Here is a 22,588-nt window from a genome sequence, read left to right as displayed (position 1 = left end):
ACCACCGCCAGGGAAGTCCCTAGGATTTTAGATTTATCCTGAGGGAGAGAGGAAGGCTCCTCCCCAGAACAAAGGAAAGCTGCTGGGTGCTGCTTTCCTAGTCCCCTTCCTCTGGTGATCGGTTCTCTCCACAGAACACCCACCCACCCACGCAGAGCCACTTCCTGTAGCTTGAACACTGGGAACATGGTGCGTATCGTGGTCACCTATAGACCCCGCCTCTGCTGACCCAGCCCCCCAACTCCCCAGTCAGAGTCAGGGCAGCCTTTCAGAAGAGAACTTTTTGGCCTGTGCTCTGATCTCAGGCTTATACGTAATCTTGCTTAAAGAGTTAAAAGTAGGGTGGCTGCACAGGGAGTTGCTTGTAGGGAGTGTCCTGAGGCCTGCGTTGTCTGTGGAGGGATGATGGAACCGGATGGCGCTGACCTGTCACCCCCGCTCCCGTCCACCTCTTCTCCCTCAACTCTGCAGAAGTGCCAGACTAGAGGAAGGTCTGGTCCTTTGTCCCCTGGAGGACATGGGCTTTCCTGGGTAGCAAGGACAGAAATGGACACTGTTGGGTAGTAGAGAGTGAAGTGTCACATTTGGTGGTGGAAAGCCTGTTTTGGCAAAAGCTGTGTTTCTGTGTTCCTGCATGCTTCTGTGTGGATTTGTCAGATGACATTCCCGCTGTTTACGTGGCCTTTGTAACTCTGGAGGAACGAGAGGCACTGTCTCCGTTTTTTTCAGTAAGGCAGGCAGCCAGGTAAAAGCCCAGTTGTGTGTTCCATTTCTTTTGTTCTGCATTGAATTTCTTCTCCCTCCCTTCCCAAATAGTGTGGTGGGCATCCCTGAGACAGACTTAAGATGGTGAATATTTATAGCGAATTGGTTTGGGAAGACTTCTTTATGGTGTGTAGTTAATTAATGGAATTTTTAGTGGATTGCCTTTTTTAGCTCATTTCCCCAAAGTAAGAGGAGGTGGCACTCCCCCCACCCCCATCCCCTCAAAGGTGGGACCCTTCCTCTCTATTAAGAGGTTTTCAGTATTTTTAATGGGTGCATTCTTACCTTCTAGTTGCAGCAGTAGCTGATTCCTGGCGAGAGGTTGCACTTAAAAGAGAGGGGGAGGGGACTGTGGCCCTTCTCCAGAAAGCAATACAAACCCAGATTTCTAAGTACCCCTTTTGTCTTCTTAAACATTCTATTTTGGGCCATTTGTGGCCCTTAGTCTGTTTGGAATAACTCTCAACAGCCAATATCATCCCCATTATTGAAATCATCCACAGGAGTGTATTGCTCTGGCTGGAAGTCAGCCTTCTTGACATTTCATTCCTGGTGGTTTAAGCAGACACTGTCTGCAGTCTCTGATCATCTTTGAAGATTTGTTTTGGAAATGTGTGTTAGAGAGCCAGAAATTTAGGATGTCAGAATGCGACTTCACATTCACCAGTGTCAAACTAAGTGACACAGAGTATTTGCCCTCTCTGCTATCTAATAATATAAAGAATCATTTTTATTCCCCAACTCTTTATTTGTCCTAAGCATTGTCCTGACACTGTGACTGTATTTCAACCACCCAGTTGCCTGCATTAAAAAAATAAAAGCAAAACCCCAGCTCTTAGGCAACTGTAACACACTGTTGTATCAATTGATGACCTCAAGTTGCCCTGGCCACAGTGTTGCCTGATGTTTTCCATATTTTAAAACACCTGGCCACCTCTTGCTAGCCTTCCTCCAGTGTTAGAGTGTCATCTGCAAGGACTGTTGTCTGATTGTTCTCGAGGGTTTTGGTGGAATCTTAATTTCATTCTCTCTGACCTCTGTAGCTGTGAAAATTAAGAAGCCAATCAAGACGAAATTCAGAATGCCAGTTTTTAACTGGGTTGCCCTGAAGCCAAATCAGATCAATGGCACAGTCTTCAACGAAATTGATGATGAGCGAATTCTGGAGGTATCTTTCTCATGGGTTAGAAACAAGGGGCCCTCTCTGTGCAGCAAAGCCAGAATGGGTGCTGTGTTAACCTGAAAGTTTCTGCAATAAAAGCTAGTGTTTTAAGTGTCTTGATGTAAAGAAGAAAAGGAGAATAAAATTGGATGCTGTTTTGTAAGGTGGTTCTAAAACTACGTTTAAAAACATATTATACATTAAAATGGAATAGTTTTGAACATCTTTCACTGTATGTCACAAAAGGTACATCTGACACAATCTCTGCCCTTAATTTATAAAGGGGCGTAAAAACCCTTTATTGAACTATAAGTGAAAAAGGACTCAGTAATCACGCCTACTAGCTGGTTTGGTGGATAGTTTTAGTCTGTGCTGGCCATCCCTACAAGGCAGTAATTGAAAGGCAATTGAGTTAACTGGTTGGAAACAGTTGTCTACTTTAGACATTTTTGTCTGTATATGTGGCATAAGTCACACAACACTGACACAAATAGAGAAATAGAGCAAGCCATGGCCCAAGACAAGTATCAGTACTTAGTAGAAAAAGTAACTTCTTTGATGCTTAAGAAACTGTCTAAATGGTGGCTTCCTGACTTCATTTTTAAGTATAATCTAATTTGCCTATTTCATTCCTCTCCAACCCAGGACTTAAATGTAGATGAATTTGAAGAAATATTTAAGACAAAAGCCCAAGGTCCTGCCATTGATCTTTCTTCAAGCAAACAGAAGATAACGCAGAAGGGGTCAAACAAAGTGACATTACTAGAAGCAAATAGGGCTAAAAATCTTGCCATAACTTTAAGGAAAGCTGGAAAGACCGCGGATGAAATATGTAAAGCTATTCATGTGTAAGTTCAGGGCATTCTGAAAGATTATATCCTAGTAAATTTAGAATGAAAATGGTAACGCTGAAGAGGTGGACCAGAAATGACCTTCGGGGGTGCTATGTTAGAATGAGTAATTAATTGTTTTAGAAGAATAACAACTGGATTGTGACATCGTTTATTATCTTGGTCTGTTCTCTTACATATGCCTGCAGCAATGCTTACATAAAAGGAAAGTTGAGAGAAGTATTGCAGATGCTGAGAAAAGGGAGAAAATATCAGTTTTCTGTGGAGTATCTGAATTTTATCCAGATTCACTGAGTACAAATTTGATGGCATTTGTGGAATGATTCAACCCAATGCCAGATGCAAATAGGAGACAGAGGCTTGTCTTAACTCGTAACAATAGGAATGTGATTCCTGTTGCTCCTTAGCCCTTTCAGGGCATCTTAAAGCAAGTTTAGTTCTTTTTTTAATCCTTGAACTGCAGAGAAGGCATTGATTTTATTTACTCTTCTATTAGAAGAATCTTTCTACTCTTTGAGTCATGGTGACTTTCAAATATGATAGGGATGTTATTAGATGTTTTAGGAACTAATTCATCATTAATTGGTATTTCCTAAATTTTGATCAGAGATTCTTAGGGGAGTAAAAGACACAGAGAAATCATTTGTTCCAGTTTCATGTCCTCAGCCGGGATCATAAGCTAGTAGTTTAGTGCACCCTATCATCTGTTCTGATTTCTAGTGTTGCAACCTGGTATGAATTCTGGTTTTTAATCTTCGCATATCTTGTTTGTCATGATGATTAAGTGTAATTCTATTGCTGAACAAAGATTGCCCAGAGAAAAGAATAGAGACTGTAGCAAATACTTCTTTAGTTCAGATGGAGTATAGGTCCACAAAGACCGAGTATTCCCTCAAGGGATGTATGCATTTAAGCCAAAGCATCATATAGTACAGGCATTTGGATGCATTTTTTTCTAAAGGAGAAAAAATACCCCAGACTTCCTGGTTTAATTGAAATATTTTACAGAGTTCATCAGATATTCTGTAATTGTGTGTATAATATTACATCTCCTTAATTAGCAGTACTTCACAGGCCAAAAAAAACATGTCCTTGAACCACTTAACCACCAGAGACTTCAGCTTTCCTTCTGCTTCTACCTGCTGTCATTTACTATTGATGTCTAGAGGCTTAGAGCTATACTAATAGCCTAAAAACTGAGCGTGGCAGTTGTGATAAGGTCCAGGTTTCCAGGAAGGACCAGTGAACGTGCTTGATGCACGGTCAGGAGCCAGCACCAAGGGGCATGTTCACATCTGTAGGCATCGTCCAGCTGTGGGCATCAACTCATCGACATGGTGGTTCATGATCTGGACCAGGTGGAGGTGTGGCTGAGAGGGGAGGAGGTTTTCTCTTTAATACTGACATGTCCACCTCTGTCTTCAGATTTGACTTGAAGACATTGCCTGTAGACTTTGTAGAGTGTTTGATGAGGTTCTTGCCAACTGAGAATGAGGTGAAAGTGCTGCGGCTCTATGAGCGGGAAAGGAAGCCCCTGGAAAACTTGTCAGATGAAGACCGGTTCATGATGCAGTTCAGTAAAATTGAGAGGCTCATGCAGAAGATGACCATCATGGCCTTCATTGGGAACTTTGCCGAAAGTATTCAGATGCTGACTCCTGTGAGTGGACCAACTCTGGCAAGGGAAGGGGTCCAAACAGATAGCATTTGTTTTGTTTTCTTTTAACTTTCTCACAGAATTGCACTTAATGTCATGGGCTCTAAGACTTCTTCCCAGAACTTTCGACATGGCATTTTTATTTTTACCCTCTTTTTCTCATTGTGTATGCCAAGTAAAATTGAAAACGGTGAATTTCCCCATTCCATATTGCTCTTCTCCCTAGAGAATGGCATTTCCTGTGTCTACAGATATCCTTTGGATTTTAAAGGACATCTCAATACAGAGGACAAGGAGAATAATTTTCTCAAATTTGGTCCCCTCCTCAGGGTACCAGTCCTCTGGCTGGGTTACCAAGACTGAAAATTTAACTTCATTTCTACAAACCATCTCATATCTTTAGTGAACAGGCTTATTGACTTTCATTGGAAGCGTTAAATTTGCCATGGGGGTCTTCTTCCTTGGAAGTTTGTTACAGTACACTGTGGTGACGTAGAAATAATAGCTAACCATCGCTTGTTCCTTTGTGTTAATCTGGTAGAGACTTATGAATATCATAAATAGTTCTTTCCCAGTTCTATTTCTAAATAAATGTTTGTTAATTACTGACTATAGTAGCATGTGTGTCCAAAATATGTTCTGAGAACTTCTGCACGGTGATTATATTTCTTTGCTGTTTTGTTTTGTTTTTGTTCTTGGCTAGCTCCATTGATTTAAAAATATGAATTGTATTACAATGATTAGAGACGGTGGGCAGGCTATTGAGTTCTCCTGGACGACGCTGTTGACTCCTAACTTAAGTCTCATTGCTTACAGATTTTATGATAAGCTAGTTCTGATAATACTTCCTATTTAGAGAAGAGCTTACACATAATGCTCTAGTTACCTAAGACCTAGCAGGACAACTTAAAATTGTTATGTTTAGGAAAAAATAGAATCTCAGCATTAAGGCTTTAAGTTCTAAATGCAGGTCTGTTTTCTTCTGTATTAAAGTTTTAGTTTTCAATCGGAGTTTCCCATTTTTAACATGTCTTTTTTTTCCCCCCGCTCCTCTTTCCTTTGACTGGAATCTAGCAACTGCACTCAATTATAGCAGCATCTGTCTCTATAAAGTCGTCCCAAAAACTCAAGAAAATTCTGGAGGCAAGTGAAGTTTTCCTCTTATACGTGTATGGAAGAGCTGACTTGTCAGCTGCATTCCTCAGCCTGGGAATGCCTGGGATGCTGTACCGATGGACTTCTCTTTTCTCTCTTTCTTTGCAGATCATCTTGGCCCTTGGCAACTATATGAATAGCAGTAAACGAGGAGCAGTTTATGGATTTAAACTTCAGAGTTTAGATCTGGTGAGTTTTTAAACTTCAGAGTTTAAAAGAAGTACAAGAGCTATATGAGAGACAAAACAGCTGGCAAAGATTAAGCCCTGGAGCAGAGAGAGTCTGCTCTTGGAAGTGGGGTGGGATGTTTTGATGAAGATTCTCTGCTAGTGGGCGGAGCAGTGGGTACAAATTTTCTGGAACGCCATATGGCAGCAAGCACTTCGAACCTTAAAAATACTCATACCTTTTGACCCAATATTTCCATTTCTAGGAATCTTTCCTCAGGAGTCTGAATTATGGGTGCTATATTTTATTTATAATTGCAAATAATTAGCAACAGTGTAAAGATTCAACAGTTGGGGAAATGATTACATATGCTGTAATGATAGTTAATACGGTGAACTATTCTTCAACTGTTAGAATATTTGTGAAGAGTTTTCAAAGGAGTAGGTAATTTTGTGTTTAGGAAGGAAAGCAGGGTATAAATTGTCTGTACAGTTTGATTTTTAACTAGGTAAAATATGGAGAAAAAAAACCCGAATGGAAGTAGATTAAGATATTAACAGAGAGGTTGAATGGAATTAGGAAGGTTTCTTGAGCTGCTTCTTTATACTTTTCTGTGTTTTCTAAAAAAAATTTTTTTTTTTTTTTCCTGGATGAAGAAGGGTGCTCTGCTTTTCAGAGTCACCTGACTTAGGAACAGGACTAGAGAGAATGCTCTATGGAGCCCTGTCCCCCGGGCTGCACTGGCAGACATGGCTTCCACGGGAGCAGGATGGGCAGTGGTTGGAGTCCCCAGCCCCCGGTGTGGGGGTACATGGTTATTTGATAGGGACTGTCTAGTTAGTCACAGTTCTGGGCCCCAGAAGGCCATGGTACGTACGTTACGCACATCTGCTTTGAGTTGGGGAGTAAGTGGGGCTGAGCAGATGTGAGGACTATGGCATAGGTGTACCTGTGCACACCTATGCACACTCCCGGCTCCAGCCTCACTTCCTACTCTGGCCTTCACTTGGGAGAGCACTGAAACTGGAGTCTTCCTGCTTGTAAGTCAGGGAGGTGGTGGAGCAGGTGGGGGCGGGGAGTTCACGTGAGGAGAGACGTGTGAACAGCTCTCATGCTTAGAGTCGTCCCTAAAGTTGAGCGTGTCCCCTGGTCAGGAAGTCCTCTTGTCACTTAATAATCCATGGGCTGGTTCACCCGAGAACAGAGCTGACTCTCCTGTGGGAATGTTTTCTCTCCGCTCTGGGGCACCTGTGCTCAGGTATTTATCCTGAGCGGGGGAGCATCATCTGGCAGGTAACTCTCCCATCATCTGTTACTCTAACCCTCATCCCCTTTGGTTTTCAGCTCTTAGATACAAAGTCAACGGACCGAAAGCAAACACTGTTGCACTATATATCCAATGTCGTGAAAGAAAAATATCACCAAGTGTCCCTATTTTATAATGAGCTTCATTACGTGGAGAAAGCTGCCTCAGGTACTTGATTTCAGCTCTTAATGTTACTCTTGGGTATGAATGCCTTGAATCATGGGGGAACCCTTCCCTGCTTAAACAACACTCTTCAGAACCCCTCTACAAAGGGGAGGCTAAAACGTCAGAGGCTCTGAGCTGAAACACATCGCCTCTGGTGTTGCCCGCGCCTGGGAGCAATAACAAACATGGACGTGAAGAGGACAGTGTTCTCTTTATAAAGATCCAGGTCTTTGGGCTTCATGTGCCTTCCCTCTTCCATCTGTTGCCCTTTTTATTCTGTTGCTGTCATTTGAAAGGAGAGACTCTGAGACTCACCCCCCTCAACAAACACTTGAATTAGATTTTGTGCTGTCCCATTTGCTCAGGTGTGGCCGTTCTAAACATTTTGTGTTTAGCCTGAGCACAAGTTAAATTATCGGTACTTCTTGGTTGTTACTTTGCTATGACAGTTATGCATTTTCTCGTTTAAATCATCGGCTGCTCTGAGATAGTTGGGCTGTACTGTTACAGATGAAAAAAACTGACATTTTTATAGATTAAATGCCTTGCCCAAGGTCACATGGGTAGAAAACGATAGAAACAGAGCTTGAACTCAGATAGTCTTCTCATATGGTATGTTGTCCAGTGTACCACATCCTCTCAAAAGAACATTAGCCTAGAAAAAGGAACAAGATGCAGATTGACCTCGGAGTTGGATACAGGCTGTGATTCTCAAATGATGATCTTAAGCAGCCAGTGTTTATTGTAAATTTGTATTCCTGAGACCTACCCCAGACTTAGCGAATTGAATCTCTGAGGACAAGACTTTCTCTGCCTTCCTCAGAGTAAATGGCTGCTGCTTCTGTGTTCTTACTCAAGAGCATTCCATACAAGCCTCTCATACAAGATATAATAAATTTTATCACAACATTTTGCATGTCCACTGCAACCTGTTCATGTATGGGTATAATCATTTTATTTATCTTTATAATTTCCTTAGCTCCTGGCAAATTGATGGTTGGGAACAAATGAATGAGTGAATTAATGAATGAGATGATGCCCTGTTACTGGGATAGACGCTGCTGAAGCCCTAGAGGAGGCTGAGAGGCAGGAGGAAATGATATTTTGACTACAGAGGACTGTGCAGCGCAGGCCGTGCCAGACCTACTGAGGGCTCAGGGCTTACTTAGGCAGTTACCAGGATTTCTCTTCTGGTAGAGTGGTTTTCCTCCTTTCAAGTTTCCCTTTGTCTAAATGAGGGGTTCTTTAGCATCACCATTCTAATTAAGAAAAAAAGTGAAAAAATTTTTCCTATAGCACATTTTGTTTGGCCCGAATGAGATTCCCCTAAAGTGTCATTTCAGAAAAGTCAGTGGAGGAAAATGGGGAGATTGAGGTGCTCTCTGGCTGACTTGTTTTCTGTATTCTCACTCTGGGGCCCAGGTGTGCTGACATGGATTCCATATCCCTTCACTCATTTATTTACTCAATCCTTCCTTTATCCAGTGAACCTTTCTGAGTTTCTGCTTTGTACTTGGCACAGGCCTAGGCACTGAGGAGTCAAAGATGAATAACAGTGTGGGTCTAGTGAGGGAAAAGCATGCTACGTTGTTCCGTACTCCATCCATGTGCAGAGCTGCGTCAGGCAGTGGGGAGCCAGAGGTGGCGCCCAGACCTCCTGCAGGAGGCTGCAGGAGTGAATCCACTCTGGGTGGGTGGCCACACTGCAGATGGAAAGGTTTGTGCTAATAACCCCTTCTGACGCACGGAAGGGTTGTTTAGCAAAAAGAAGCTGGTCAGAGTTGCTTTGGGTCCCTGTGGACAGTACAGCTAAAAATTCAATAGGTAAAATGCTACCCCCTGCTGGAGAGCCACAGAAATGCAGAGGAGTTCAAAGAGTCAGGTAGAGGATAAGCTCTTGGGCCTGTCAGTTAAGGAACCTCTAACCCTACAGGCCAACCAATAGGTTATCATCTCCAGTAAGAGAAATGGAATAGTTGGGAACAAGCACAGGATTTGGGATCCGTGCTGGTTATCCAAACTCCATCTCTGCCACTTCCTAGCTGTGTCACCTAGGGCAGCCCACATAACCTCTTTGTGTTGCTTTTCCTCGTTGGCAACATGGGCTAGTGGTGCAACTGAATTAGTGCAGGTAAAGGATTTAATGCAGTGCTTGATGGTGAGCACTTAGTAAATTATTCCTATTAAAGGATGTCTGCACTGAAGGCCGGAGACTAGAGCTAAGGGCCTTGTGTAACCCTAGAAACCCACTGAGAACTTGGCTCATCAGCCAGACTCACTGTGGCTTTGACTTTCCCGGCTGAAGTCACGGGGACATTGCTTTCTCTACTTCAGTCTCCCTTGAGAATGTTTTACTGGACGTCAAGGAGCTGCAGAGGGGCATGGACTTGACCAAGAGGGAGTACACCATGCATGACCACAACACACTGCTGAAGGAGTTCATCCTCAACAATGAGGGAAAGCTGAAGAAGCTGCAGGATGATGCCAAGATTGCACAGGTGAGTGTCTGTGCCCCCAACACCCATGAAGAAGAAGGGATTGGATCCGTTAAAGCCACCTGGGGTGCTGGCCCAGGCTCTGGGGGCGGAGGGGGAATTGTCCTCTGTCTGCTGAGGGTAGATTTCTTTGTTTTTTTTTTAAATTTTTTTTGCGGTACACAGGCTTCTCACTGTTGTGGCCTCTCCCGTTGCGGAGCACAGGCTCCGGACGCGCAGGCTCAGCGGCCATGGCTCACGGGCCCAGCCGTGCCACGTCATGTGGGATCTTCCCGGACCGGGGCACGAACCCATGTCCCCTGCATCGGCAGGTGGACTCTCAACCACTGCGCCATCAGGGAAGCCCCATAGGGTAGATTTCTTATGTAGCTGTTATTAAGGGGGATGGGGATCTTTCTGCATTTTGTACCTGGAGATGCCCCTGTGCTCTCATTGTCTCTTCTAATTTGAGGTCTTCACCGTTTTCTCTAGAGGCCCTCCCCGCCCCCTCCCCTTCCACTCCTAGGCTCCCTTTATTGTGGGTCCTGTGTTCACTTCAACCAACGTGTGGTAGGCCTGTGCTCAGCACAGCAGTGTTCCCCAGTATGTTGGGTTCCAGGAGGCCTTGACCTTGAAATCTTATACCACACTGGGGGTCAAGTTTACACACCTGAGAAGCAGCCAGAATGGACTGTACACCAGAAGGGAAGGCAGAGCGTTGTGGAAACTCAGGAAGCAGACGTGGTGGGATGGTTCCCTTGTGAGGCTGGCTTCCTTGTGTCCCGGGAAGGTTCAAGCAGAGACTTGAGTGAGTGAGTGGCTACGGTAAGGAGCATTGAAGCAGTGAGCTGGGATCTAGAGTCTGAGCAAACTTCTAAGGTCCCTTCTAACCTGGTTGGCTTTAAGGAGTCTTCCCATGGCTTTAGGACGCTTTTGAAAGGAGTAGTTCCTCATTCGTGTGTGTGTGTGTGTGTAGAAGTGGCAGGAGGTCCCAGTGTAGCAGTGTTGCATTCTTCTGGTTGCCTTTGGGTGTTGGGAGGAAACACAGGCTGTAGAGAATTGTGGGAGGTGAGGGAGGATGGAGGCCAGAGACCTGTGGGAGATGCTGCAGCTCTTCTCCCAGAGTGCCGAGTTCAAATGCTGGAAAAATGACATTCAAGAGAAATTCGCTTCTTCACAGGATGCCTTCGATGATGTGGTGAAGTATTTTGGAGAAAACCCCAAGACGACACCACCCTCTGTCTTCTTTCCTGTCTTTGTCCGGTTTGTGAAAGCCTATAAGGTAAGCAGGAGCCTGGTTTCTGTCAAGCCTTCCTTGGCATTACTTCTCGAGTGGGTGCCCTCCTCGAGCTGTGTCTGGGTCTCGGTGGCTCCGCAGAGACCTCCCCTGTGCCTTCGGGCAGCAGATATGGGTGGTGAGGACGAGACAGCGGTCTCTGGCCCTGCTCCTGAGGCCCTCAGCCCGTCATGCTCCCTGTCTCTACCCGGCCAGCTGGGGGCTCAGCCCCCAAACAAAAGCTCTTGGCTGCCTGTGGGAAAGTGAGATCCAGGACCACTGCTGCCCCGTTGACTGTTGACCCTCGCAGGCAGGTTGAAGGACTGAGAAACCCAGGCCTCCCGTGGAGTTGTTGAGTGGGTAAAGGGTAGAAGGAGTGAGCCCTGGCCTATGGCAGCGGCACTGTCGCTGAGGTCAGGGAGAGCCTGCTTGTGTCGTAGCTCTGCCCAGGCCCGTGGGCCTCTGGACCAACATTTCTCTAGTGTGGACCAAAAGATGGCTCTAGGAAGGACAGTTGATCCCTGTTTCTTTATCTGGACCCATAACGGCCCTTCCTTTAAATGGGAGGCCTTCTATGACATAATCCGGGACCGTGGTCTTGAAAAAGCGTGTGACCCAGAAAGATCTGTGTCAGAAGAATTTGTCCCTTGAGAAAGGAGGACAAGGAGGGCAGGGCACGAGGGGACTTCAGTGCTCTTAGGAGACATTGCGATCTGTGTTCTCCAGGCTTGTCTATGTATAAGCTGGGTAATGTTGGTCTAGGAAGGAGGAGTGTGATTGTGGAGCGGGGAGGGATGCGGCAGGGCTGTGGACATCTTTGAGAAACATGTGATTGGAAACAGTGGGTCACTTCACCATCATCTGATGGCATTGGAGAACCATCCTTGGGCCTTTTACTTGAAACTCACAAGGTTACGATATTTAGCCATCTTCTCTCAGCATGGCTTAGTGTAGCAGTGATATCACAAGCAAAAAGAAAGTGTCCCTGGCAGCGAGGATGAACACAAATACAGCACCAAGCCCATGTGCGAGAGGCTGGGGGCCATGAGCAATAAGAAGCACTGGTCACCAGGGCTGCTGGCTGTGGTGCTCTGGGGTCCCCTGATGTGCTACCGAGATGACTCAAGGTAGCTCTTGGTATGAGCTGGGACCATGCTTCTTCACTAAAAAAAATTGTAAGTCTAGGGCTTCCCTGGTGGTGCAGTGGTTGAGAGTCTGCCTGCCGACGCAGGGGACACGGGTTCGTGCCCTGGTCTGGGAAGATCCCACATGCCGCAGAGCGGCTGGGCCCGTGAGCCATGGCCACTGAGCCTGAGCATCCGGAGCCTGTGCTCCGCAACGGGAGAGGCCACAACAGTGAGAGGCCCACGTACCGCAAAAAATAAATAAATAAATAAATTGTAAGTCTAAGGTCTCAAAAGAAAATATATGCTGTTTTTAAATTGTATAATACAAGCTGGGAAGTGCCCCTGTTTGGTCTCCAAGTCTGGCCCTTCAGCGGGGTCGTGCATAGAGCAGAGGAAAAAGAGAAGCTGGTCTGTGGGGTGTGACAGGTCAGAGCCCATCAGGTGCTCCTTCTACGTTATCATTTCTCCCCGGGGTCCTGTTCGCTGGCTGTGTGAGGCGCTTATCAGGCAGGGACGTGGCAGAATGTTCTGTTTGCCCTAACATATTACCTAGTGAATAACTGCCCAGCCTGTCACTGACCCAGGGACTTGATGGGCAGATGTTAGGGTTTTAGGATGTCATCTGTCATTTCCCTTCCTAAGTTTGAACCAAAATGAAACGAGACAAAAGCAACAGAGATGAAAATGTAAACTTTATTACTGACAAAAGTTGGATTGGAGGACAGGGTGTGTCTCTGTGAGCTTACCCTTCGGCCCTGAATTAGATGACTTACCAGTGCACAGCTAGACTATTGGAAGTTGCTTTAAGGAGGCTGGCTTCAAAAGAGGGGATGCCCCGCGGGACTGAGCTGAGGTCGGCCTGTTGGATTCCTTGTCCCTAATTCATCACACTTGTCACTGCCTCCCTTGGAAATGAGTGAGCTGTGGGAAGAAAGCCCAGGAGTGTCAACTTGGTGAGGCTCCTGAGGAAACAAGAGGCAAGGGAATGGAGGTTTTCCCCTAACAATGGGCAAAAGGAGAGGAATCTGAGACCCTCCTTTCAGAGAAGCTGTAGGGAGGGGAGAGATTCTGTAAGAAAAACAATCTCACATGAAAATCACTGAGCAGAGCTGCCAAAAGGGGAGTTACCCCGATATATATGGTATGGAGGCTGAGAAGCAGCCTGAGTGGGGAGAGAACCATCAGGAAAGGAATTCTCTGGAAGGGGGTGAATCTCAACTACTAGGTTATGACGAGGTGTGATACAGACCGACAGCAAAACCTAGAATCAGGCACATAGTGTAGATCTTCCAAACCTTCCCTTAACTCTAATTCCTGGCTAACCAAGGACTCTCTAAGAATGGCTTCTAAAAATCTTGACTGCTGGCATTTCCACTGACATAATCTTCTGCCACTTTTGATTTTACCCAGCAAGCAGAAGAGGAAAACGAGCTGAGGAAAAAGCAGGAACAAGCGCTGATGGAGAAACTCCTGGAGCAGGAAGCTCTGCTCGAGCAGCAGGACCCAAAGGTGAGGTGTGCCAGGCTCCTGAGATGGAGCCGTCAAGAGGCCAGAAAGCCAGATTTGCACAGGATGCCTTCCGCTTCCTTCTAGGCCTTGGAAACTTGGCAGATGGACACTTGTTCGTTCGTTATTTTGTTCAGCAGTCACTGGAATGGGGCCGAGAGCATGTTTGTGTGGCATTTCCAAGTTTATAAAGATCGGGAACTTAAATCTCAGTTGGATACACAGAGAGGCCGTCCCGGGTAACCTGATGATTGGACGGCTCAGTGTCCCGGGACAGGAAGGCTTCACGGGGTCGCCATTGATGCTGGCCTTGATAGTGGGAGGGCTTCTCTGGGAACGGGAGGGAGCATTCTATGGAGGGAAACAACATAGGTGAAGACCACGAAGGCTGGCAGGTCGAAGAATTCTTCCTCAGGATCCTCTGGACCAAAGGTTAACAAGTCACTGGTTATTACCAGCTGCCTCTTGTTGCCATGGTGTCCAGCCTTCCCATTGCTGCCAGTTTTGTGCGTCCTTTAGTGCAAAAGCTTTTCTTCCTAGAAGCTTTCTGAGTTTTCCTCTGCTGAGCAGAATGTTTGGGATGGTGCTGTTTGTGTTTCGGACGGAGGCTGCTTGTTAGTAACAAAATGCTCAGACACATTTTGGATTTTCTCAAACCTCCAGTGGGTGCTGATCCCACTAATCTCTGCCATTCTTCTTTCTTCTCAGTCTCCTTCCCACAAATCAAAGAGGCAGCAGCAAGAATTAATTGCGGAATTAAGAAGGCGACAAGTTAAAGATAATAGACACGTATACGAAGGAAAAGACGGTGCCATTGAAGATATTATCACAGGTAAAGGCTATTTTCTCATTGTGGCCCATGGAGATCCCACTGGCCTCACCGTTACTAGGCCATTTACAGATTATGCTACCGATTTTGTCCAGGGTTTACAAGTTCTTCAGTTGATTTTATTCAGATCCAGAACTACAGAGAAACTCCATGCTAGTATTTGAAGTATATTTATAGTAGCCTGTATACTGCCTGTCAAAGAACCCCAACACTCTCTCTGAAAAAAATCTCTGTTTCTCAATATCGTTGGAACCCTGTAGATTTCACCAGGGCTCCTTTTCCTAATGATGTTCCGTTGTCTTCGATTTGTCACCATGCTCCATTTTCTCCCTCATGACCACTCCTACCCACCTGCCTGATTAATAACTACTATGGACAGGACCCATACTGTACTAAGCACAGTCAACACATGCTTTTCCAACATGCTCTTTAAAAGCCTTTTTACACACTCAAAGTAAGTGAAGATATTAGGAAATCAGGAGCTGGTGCTTTCATGCAGATAGACCAACAGGCCAGAAGCCCAGGGTTGGGGGATGGTCATTCTCTCAGCTAGGAATGGTGCCTAACCCAGATTGGTTCTTGTCTGATTAAGTTGTAGCCTAATGCCTGCTGCTCGAACCAGTTCTTCTGAGTTTCTGCATTCCCTCTTAAGGATCAGGGCAATAATTTGGGGCAGTGGCTACAAGTGACTTTCCTTTCACATTTGTTGCATAGGAATACTGTTTATCAGCTTCCAAGGTACTTAAAACTTCTCTTGTAGGAAATGTTACGCAAAAGTATAGAGATTAGTATGATGAATTCCCACGTACCCTTCACCCATGAATAGTTTTCAACTCATGGCCAATCTTGTTATACGTCTGCTTCTACCTACTCCCCACCCCCTAACCTCTGGAATTATTTTGAAGCAAATCCAAGACATACAATTTCATCTGGAAATATTTCCACATATATCTTCAAAAGATAAGGACTCTTTAATAAAGCAAACAAGCATACCTACAAGACCATTATCGCACACCTCCAAAACTAAGAGTTCCTTAATATCAAATAGCTAGTCATTATTCACATTTCCTCAATTGTCCTAATTTTTAAAAAAATATAACTCTTAGCCTTTTGACTTCTCATTTCTTGTGAATAGCTTAGTCAGCATTGGAAATAGGGATCCCCAACTGCCCAAATCAGATTTCTTTCATCAGCTCAGACCCAAGGAAATAAAATACGTGAATAAATCACTAAAACGGAAGTCAATAAAGAGTTCCTTGCCCAGAGTAAACCAGTGTAAGCAGTGGGATGGGTGTCTACATAGGGTGCACACGCAGTGGGATGGGTGTCTACATAGGGTGCACACGTGTTCTGTACATTTGTGCCCGCCCGTGTCTGTGTTCACCCTGCAGTGGCTTGCAGATGGCTCCCAGATAAAGCTTCCTTGTTTAGCCTCTCTCCTTGCCTCTCCCACATTGAGGGAGCAGCTCTGCTATGAGCAGGAGCAGGAACAGATCTCCTTGGGTGGCACCGCTTAGCCTCAGGGCCACAGTAAGATTGACTTGTAGGTAGAGAAGCATCCAGCCGTGGCACATGAATAACTTAGAGTGCCATTTTCATCAGTCTGTTCTCCAGCTTAGCGACACCTGGCTTGTGAAATGTACAGTTTCTGTTTGTCTGACCTGATACGCCATAGGAGGTAAATGAATATCTGTCTGTGGAGCAGATTTTTTTTTCTCCTTGGACTATTTTCCATGTTCTATCCCAGACTGAGTAAAAACTGAGTAGCTCTTCTAGGCTTTATTAGCTCACTTGGGTATATATTGCCTTACACCCTTCCTGCTCACCTCTGCCACCCTTACCCCAGGTATGATTAACAAAGCACTAACCGTGTACTAATGCAGTAGACCTTGGCTTCTTACTCTCTTCTGTTTGTCTTGTTTGGCTGTCATTTTCGATGCAGTGCTGAAGACTGTGCCCTTTACTGCTCGCACCGCCAAGCGTGGCTCTCGATTTTTCTGCGAACCTGTTCTCACTGAGGAATACCATTACTAAACTATTACTCTTTCTCACCTGATGCTCTTAAAAGGTTGCTACAGATTTTTTGACCCCTAATGACCCTCTGTTTGTGTGTCAGGGCCACCCAACATCCTAGCATGGAATTGCCATCTCCATCATGTTGTATTTTATGTTGTCTTCACACTGCATGGTTTTGCATTTCAGTCATAACTGCTTACTCACTAGCACTTTCAATACATCTATGAATCCACATGGCTGTGATGGTGTGTGCGAGTTGAATTAATACAATTACTTATAGAAATTTTCAGAAAACGATGAATAGAACACTTCTTTGAGAGTCAGGATTGGGGCCAACTAGGTTGCTTTTAAGAATTGGGGGCTAATATCTTTGAACACAAAATGACAGTCATTAATAACAGTAATTACTATACCTAACACTTATGGAGCACTTAGTGTGTTTGAATAGATTTACAGATATTAAACCAGCCTTTTTGTACTTAGCATGCTTTGATTGTAAAATGAGCTGCTATACAAACTCTCAGGAATACAAGGTGCTCTGAAGTTGCAAAATGATTTGCAGAAGGAGCTGTGAACTACACACAGCTTTAAATTGGGTCTCTCTTAACTGTCTTATATAGTCTGTAGCCATCATCCACAGTGTGGTGGAGCTCATGGTACAAGCTAAACTCAGGGAGCTCTTATGACCTAGAAAGCCTGTATAAGCTGATATAGGCAATCTATAGCTTTACACTCACCTCTTTTCCGAGTGTCATGCCCAAATTTCAGCTATCAGCAATTCCATGTTGGAGCAAGGCTGCAAAGCAAGAAATGAGAACAAAGGCTTAGGAGCTCCCACTGTCTTATCTCATTCATGCTTCTTCACTGGTGGCTCTGTTCCATGTCAAACCCCGAGCATTTCTTCTGTGATGAGATCATATCTGGATCTGCTCCTTTGGTCAAGATGGGGGCACCAGAAATAATAACTTTCCCAAGAAGTAATTGCCTGGGCTTAGTTCTTGATGGTTAAATAAGGAACAAACTTCTCTGTAGTGCCCAGTTGATTAGAATAACAACAAGGGAAGCACACACTCCAACTGGAGTATGTGAAACAGCCATTGTTTGACTCCCATGCTGAGATTGACATGGAACTGGTTACATGTTTATTTTGTGGCGTTAACTCTTCTATGAATTGCACTTGTTATGTATGTTCCTCTTTCTCTGAAGATATCAAAGGATGTGGTGTGTTGTTGCCTGTTCTATAGTGTACTTATCCCACCAGTACTTATTAACAAGGCTAGAAGCTGTCATCTACTTGGCTACTGTTTATTGTCAGTTTTGCTGCTGAACTATTGTTCTGGAGCCAAACTTCAAAGCAGCTTGGATCTGGGTGGTCAGAGAGCTGGGTGGGAAGACATGCTCACCCTTCCCTTGTGTTCTCTAACACCTCTTGTAGTATGGCCTCCTGTTTTCTTCTTCTGTTGGCTAACATGCCCGGGAATGTTATTCACTAAGTTGAATTGCTTTCCATTTTCATCCCATTTTTACTTAACCATCATTTTGTGTTTTTGTTTTTTTCTGTTTAGCTTTAAAGAAGAATAATATCACTAAATTTCCAAATGTTCACTCGAGGGTAAGGATTTCTTCTAGCACACCGGTGGTGGAGGATACACAGAGCTGGCAAGCATCACTTTTTACTTAGCTTCCTCCTCTCTCTGTATGCAGATTAATGATTTCAATCTATGGCTGAGGGTAATACTGGTGAGAGTCTGACCAGGGAGAAGTCTTTGTACCTCACATTCCAATGATGTGAGGCTGAGCCTCTCTCTCGGACTTTTTGGTCTGCTTCCATGTTCTCAAGTGTGATGGCTTGGGCACGGGTATTTGCTGATGATTGTACTTGCTTTGGGTGCTAGGCTGTCCTTCCCTTTACCCCTTCTTGGCCTTCAAGTTATTCAGTTAACCCCATTTTGATCTGAAGAAATTGAGAGTAAGTCCTGGCCAGGGAACATGATCTGTAGTCTTTGAAGAAGGATTAGGGTTCTTAGAACTAATTGCTCAGAGGACTCAGGAACCACAAAACTGCAGGTCCCTGCATATCCCTAGCCAAGAATGGAATTCTGACCTCCATTTACCACTCTGGGCAAGGAAGCAAAGGCTCGAGAGGATTAGGGCATGCAAAACTATTCCTGGCTTGAATTTAGGAGTAGGGCAGAGTCACAGATTCCAATGAGTCAGGAGCTGGTGGGGACTGTGCCTAACTGAGCAGTCACTCAGTTTTTGCCATGTTAGAATTTGGGCCCAGTACTGCAAGATCCTCCAGTTGTCCAAGAGAAGCCAGAAACCTTGGCTTTTATGTTAATCACCAATTTAAATAGCAGGAAACCGTATTTAAAAATTTAAGTCGGGGGCCAAACATTCTGTGGACCAGGTATGGCCCATCCATTTTCAATCTGAGTAGGTGAAGGGATTCAAAAGATTAAATCTGTTTTAATTCTGTTATTTGTGTTTCCCTTTCTAAAGGTAAGACTGTTTCTAAACAGAGATCAACAATACTAAGTTAATGAAAGGGAAATACAAACTGATTAAACAAAACAAGGGGAAAAAGTATGAAGCCTGCTTTATTTTTCTTTTCACCATGTCCCGACTCCATTAAATGGTGGCTACCTGCTGGCTAGGCTACCTGCCTTATTCATCAAGAAAGCATGCTTTCACACTAAGAGTGCTTACATATACTAAAATTCATCCTGTTCATCTCACTTCATCCCTCTAGAACAATGCCTGCTTGAAATGATGTGCAGTGGTTGATTCATTCATTCAACGAGGCATTTTGTTGTTGTCTGTCAGGCATCCTGCTGTTCATTGGCAGTACAAATTGGAGAATCTGGAGGGCCCATACCACCTTGCCCCTCTAATGAAAAACAAAAAATCTTGGGTGGCAGCAAAGAATGTTCAGGAATGGAGTGTTATTTTGATTTAGTGATTACTTTTATTCAGTGGTTGAGTATTATGTTTCTAATTCGCAAAATAAAAATCTGACTTCAGCTAATTTTAATGTAATAAAAATAATAGAAGCTGTGTCTGCTAACTAAGCATAAGTTCCTTCCTTGGTAAAAATTTCCGATAAGACAGGACAGGGCAGTCTGTTTTATTAGTTTTGCAGTTTAAAATTCATTGCAGTTGTTGTTGGTATTCAGGTTTCTGGAAAGAAAAATAACTACTAAGCAATAGCTATTTCCAATGGAAGAAACATTTCAAAATAAGACTTCAGCTAGACTCTGGCCAGTGACAGAAGCAGTCTCTCATATAGTTTTCTAAAAGAGCCCAGAATCACACCAGTATTACATGCTGTTTTGTTTGACTGTGAATACTGAGGGCAAAGTACATGTTTTGGTTCAGATTCTCAATGAGTTTGAAGGGCCCATTAGCTGACTCTTCTACACAAGCTGCTTTGATTGGCTGCCAGCTGGCCTTTATCTTGCTTAGAAACATGATATTAAAGGTTCCACTTCTCTTATTGGTGCTCTCCTCTTCACAGATCTTAGAAACCAACCATACAGACGAGCCGATGCGGTGAGGAGAAGTGTCAGGCGGCGCTTTGATGATCAGAACTTGCGTTCTGTTAATGGTGCCGAAATAACCATGTGAACCTGAGACCTGCCTGTATGAATAGAGGGTGTGTGTGAATGAAACTGACCATGTGAATTTTATGTGCTATCATTTAACTGCAGCCTTGAACATAGATGAAAATATTCTAAGGGCTCAGATTTAGCAAACACATAGGAATTTAAAAATGATGGGCTCTCCTTTCAACCTTTGTTAACAAGTGCCTAAAAGTGGAAGTACCTGCTCAGATTAATCAAAGCAATAGGATTTGATTTGATTAGGTATCTTTTTACACCAGTGTGTTATTCAATTTTTAACCAAAATGTAAAATTCATATTACATTCATTACCTGCCATTGTGATTGTCCCATGATGGCCCACCCTGGTTTCCTGATAAGTTGTAAATAACATGGATGCATCTGCTGTGGGCTTCCTTTGCTGACATGTCTTTTAAGGAGTTAATTTTGTGTTTCAGCCATACCCATCAACTTGGTATTTTTAAGGGCTTGCAACGTGGAAGAAGGAAAAAGTCACACGATAAACTCCTTCTATCCATAACCAAGCCCCAGCAAAGTACAAACATGTTATTGCAGTGGCACAGAATCAGTCAACTCTTGTTTCACATTCTGCTTCTGTGCTGGGGTACGATGCCCTATGAGAGACATTCATTGGTATGAATGCGACGATATGATGGCACACAGATGTTGTATAAGACTTTATTTGCAGTACTGTGTTCTTCAGCTAGAGGCAGCTTTAAAAAAATAATGCAAATGTTTATTAATTAGCACTAAAATTAACATCTCAGTAATCAGTATTAGGATTTCTGAGGACCATTTTGGGTCAATCCTAAGAATAGAAATCAGTGCCTTGCTAGCCAGGGAGAGGTTCACTAGCTCTAGCAACAAGCATTTAAGATTACTTCTGCTAGCAGAGTAGTGTTAGAATCCTGGCCTTAATATCCTGACAATCGGCAGGGTTGGTTCCCCCTCCCCCCTTCTTTTTGTAGACTGGAGATTTATTTGGCATCATATATCAAAGCTAAAAATTCTTGCATTTCCAAGATTACTTTATGGGGGATTGCAATTAAATTTCTGAAATACATCACGATTAAGTTTAAGTGATATGTAATGGGACTAAATGGCCAACAAAGCCACTGCTATTTTTCCTTCCTCTCTGGCAGGGCACTTGATCCATTCCAAAGTCAAAAACTGGACTGAAGCTAATTTGTACTTTTCATAATATACATTCTGCTTCTGGCGTACCTTTTGGTACATGACATCAATATATTAATTGTAAAGTTTATTGTATAGTATTTAACCACTGAATTTCTTATTTTGTTGTGCTTATGTGAACTCTGGTGAAGGTCCCATTTCCCTTGGATAATGTGTAGTTATATATCTCTTTTTAAATGTACAGATATTTTGCTATAAGATTGGTGCAGTTTTTTATGGTTTTTACACTTCTCTTTAATTCCCACCTAAGCCTCTGGGGTAATATTGTAAATATTGTTTAAAAATGCATCAGCCTATGCTATACAATCTGAATGTTATTTTAACTTATAGGGTTTTTTTTTTTTAATATATATTTAACTACAAGGACAGTTTAGGGATCAGTTACTACATTTTCACTTTAGCATATTTACAGAAAGGTTACTTTAAACTACCACCTGCTAGCACATTTTCATAATGTGTACATTAAAAAAGAACATGCCAAGATTTTGTCTGACTCAACATTCATTTTGATGAAAAAAGCAATTTGACCATAAATACAACACAAATAGGTGGTCCTTCACCACAAAGCAGCTGTTTTCCAAAGCTCAATACTGATGAACATGTTAAAATAATTGCCTATTTATTAATCTACAAATAGACAATAATGTTGGCATGCTCTTTTCTGTCTGTTAATGGGCCTGCTTCTTAGCAATATTAGAAATGTTTTATAAAAGCAGTTCATGTTACTTTTCTGGTCTTTTCATGGCATATGAGCAAATAAACTATTTACACTACTATCCTGTAATATGCTGCAGTCTTTCAATGTTGTATTTTAGGGGGTTTTATGTACACTCTTATCTTCTAGAAACAGGTATGTCTTGCTGCTTGAATTCATAATCTAAATATACTTGGTAAATTTTAACAAAAACCCCTCCCCCTACAAACTCTGGATCACTTGCTGTATGGAATGTAGGAACCAAATAGATTTTGATAGTGTTGAGTATTTTAGTGTTGAGATTTAGTATCTCCAAAATCCTAGTTATGAATTTATTACTTCCAGAGAAATAGCACTCTTTTTTGGTGAGATATTGCGTCTCTCCACATTTGTTGTAATGAGGATGTTGCATATATATACACAGGCTACACGTGGACTGCACAGAAGTACCAAGCATCTGACCACATTGGTTGGCCAGGTAAATACAAGCCGTGTGATCCACTGCACACACATACTGGTATTTGTAATAACTCCAAGTTATCAGAAAAGTTTAGTATATTCTTCTTAGTATATTCATTTAGTATTTTTTTTAGGGAAGCAAAGAAATTTATAATTTATTTT

General features: G+C 43.4%; 1 protein-coding gene across 10 annotated transcripts in view; it reads left to right on the top strand.

The window, feature by feature from the left end:
• Positions 1 to 22,057, top strand: part of FMNL2 (formin like 2) — a 304,517-nt gene extending 282,460 nt beyond the window's left edge. For 5 of the 10 annotated variants that reach the window (XM_060302448.1, XM_060302447.1, XM_030852765.2 and 2 more), the window contains 11 exons: positions 1,809 to 1,933; positions 2,573 to 2,775; positions 4,204 to 4,438; positions 5,510 to 5,578; positions 5,699 to 5,779; positions 7,103 to 7,232; positions 9,564 to 9,727; positions 10,884 to 10,985; positions 13,517 to 13,615; positions 14,321 to 14,444; positions 19,975 to 22,057. In XM_060302448.1, the coding sequence (XP_060158431.1) occupies positions 1,809 to 1,933; positions 2,573 to 2,775; positions 4,204 to 4,438; positions 5,510 to 5,578; positions 5,699 to 5,779; positions 7,103 to 7,232; positions 9,564 to 9,727; positions 10,884 to 10,985; positions 13,517 to 13,615; positions 14,321 to 14,444; positions 19,975 to 20,084 (1,442 nt within the window). In that variant the 3' untranslated portion in view covers positions 20,085 to 22,057. Of the gene's footprint in view, positions 1 to 1,808; positions 1,934 to 2,572; positions 2,776 to 4,203; positions 4,439 to 5,509; positions 5,579 to 5,698; positions 5,780 to 7,102; positions 7,233 to 9,563; positions 9,728 to 10,883; positions 10,986 to 13,516; positions 13,616 to 14,320; positions 14,445 to 16,383; positions 16,510 to 18,022; positions 18,117 to 19,974 lie in introns of all 10 variants that reach the window. The other 5 variants (XM_030852766.2, XM_060302442.1, XM_060302445.1 and 2 more) reach the window with 3 other exon arrangements.
• The last annotated feature ends 531 nt before the right edge of the window (positions 22,058 to 22,588 follow it).

The sequence above is a fragment of the Globicephala melas genome, chromosome 7 (assembly GCF_963455315.2).
Source record: "Globicephala melas chromosome 7, mGloMel1.2, whole genome shotgun sequence".
Classification (NCBI taxonomy): Eukaryota; Metazoa; Chordata; class Mammalia; order Artiodactyla; family Delphinidae; genus Globicephala; species Globicephala melas.
The sequence above is the reverse complement of the archived record's forward strand: the minus strand, read 5'-3'. Positions and strand labels throughout refer to the sequence as shown.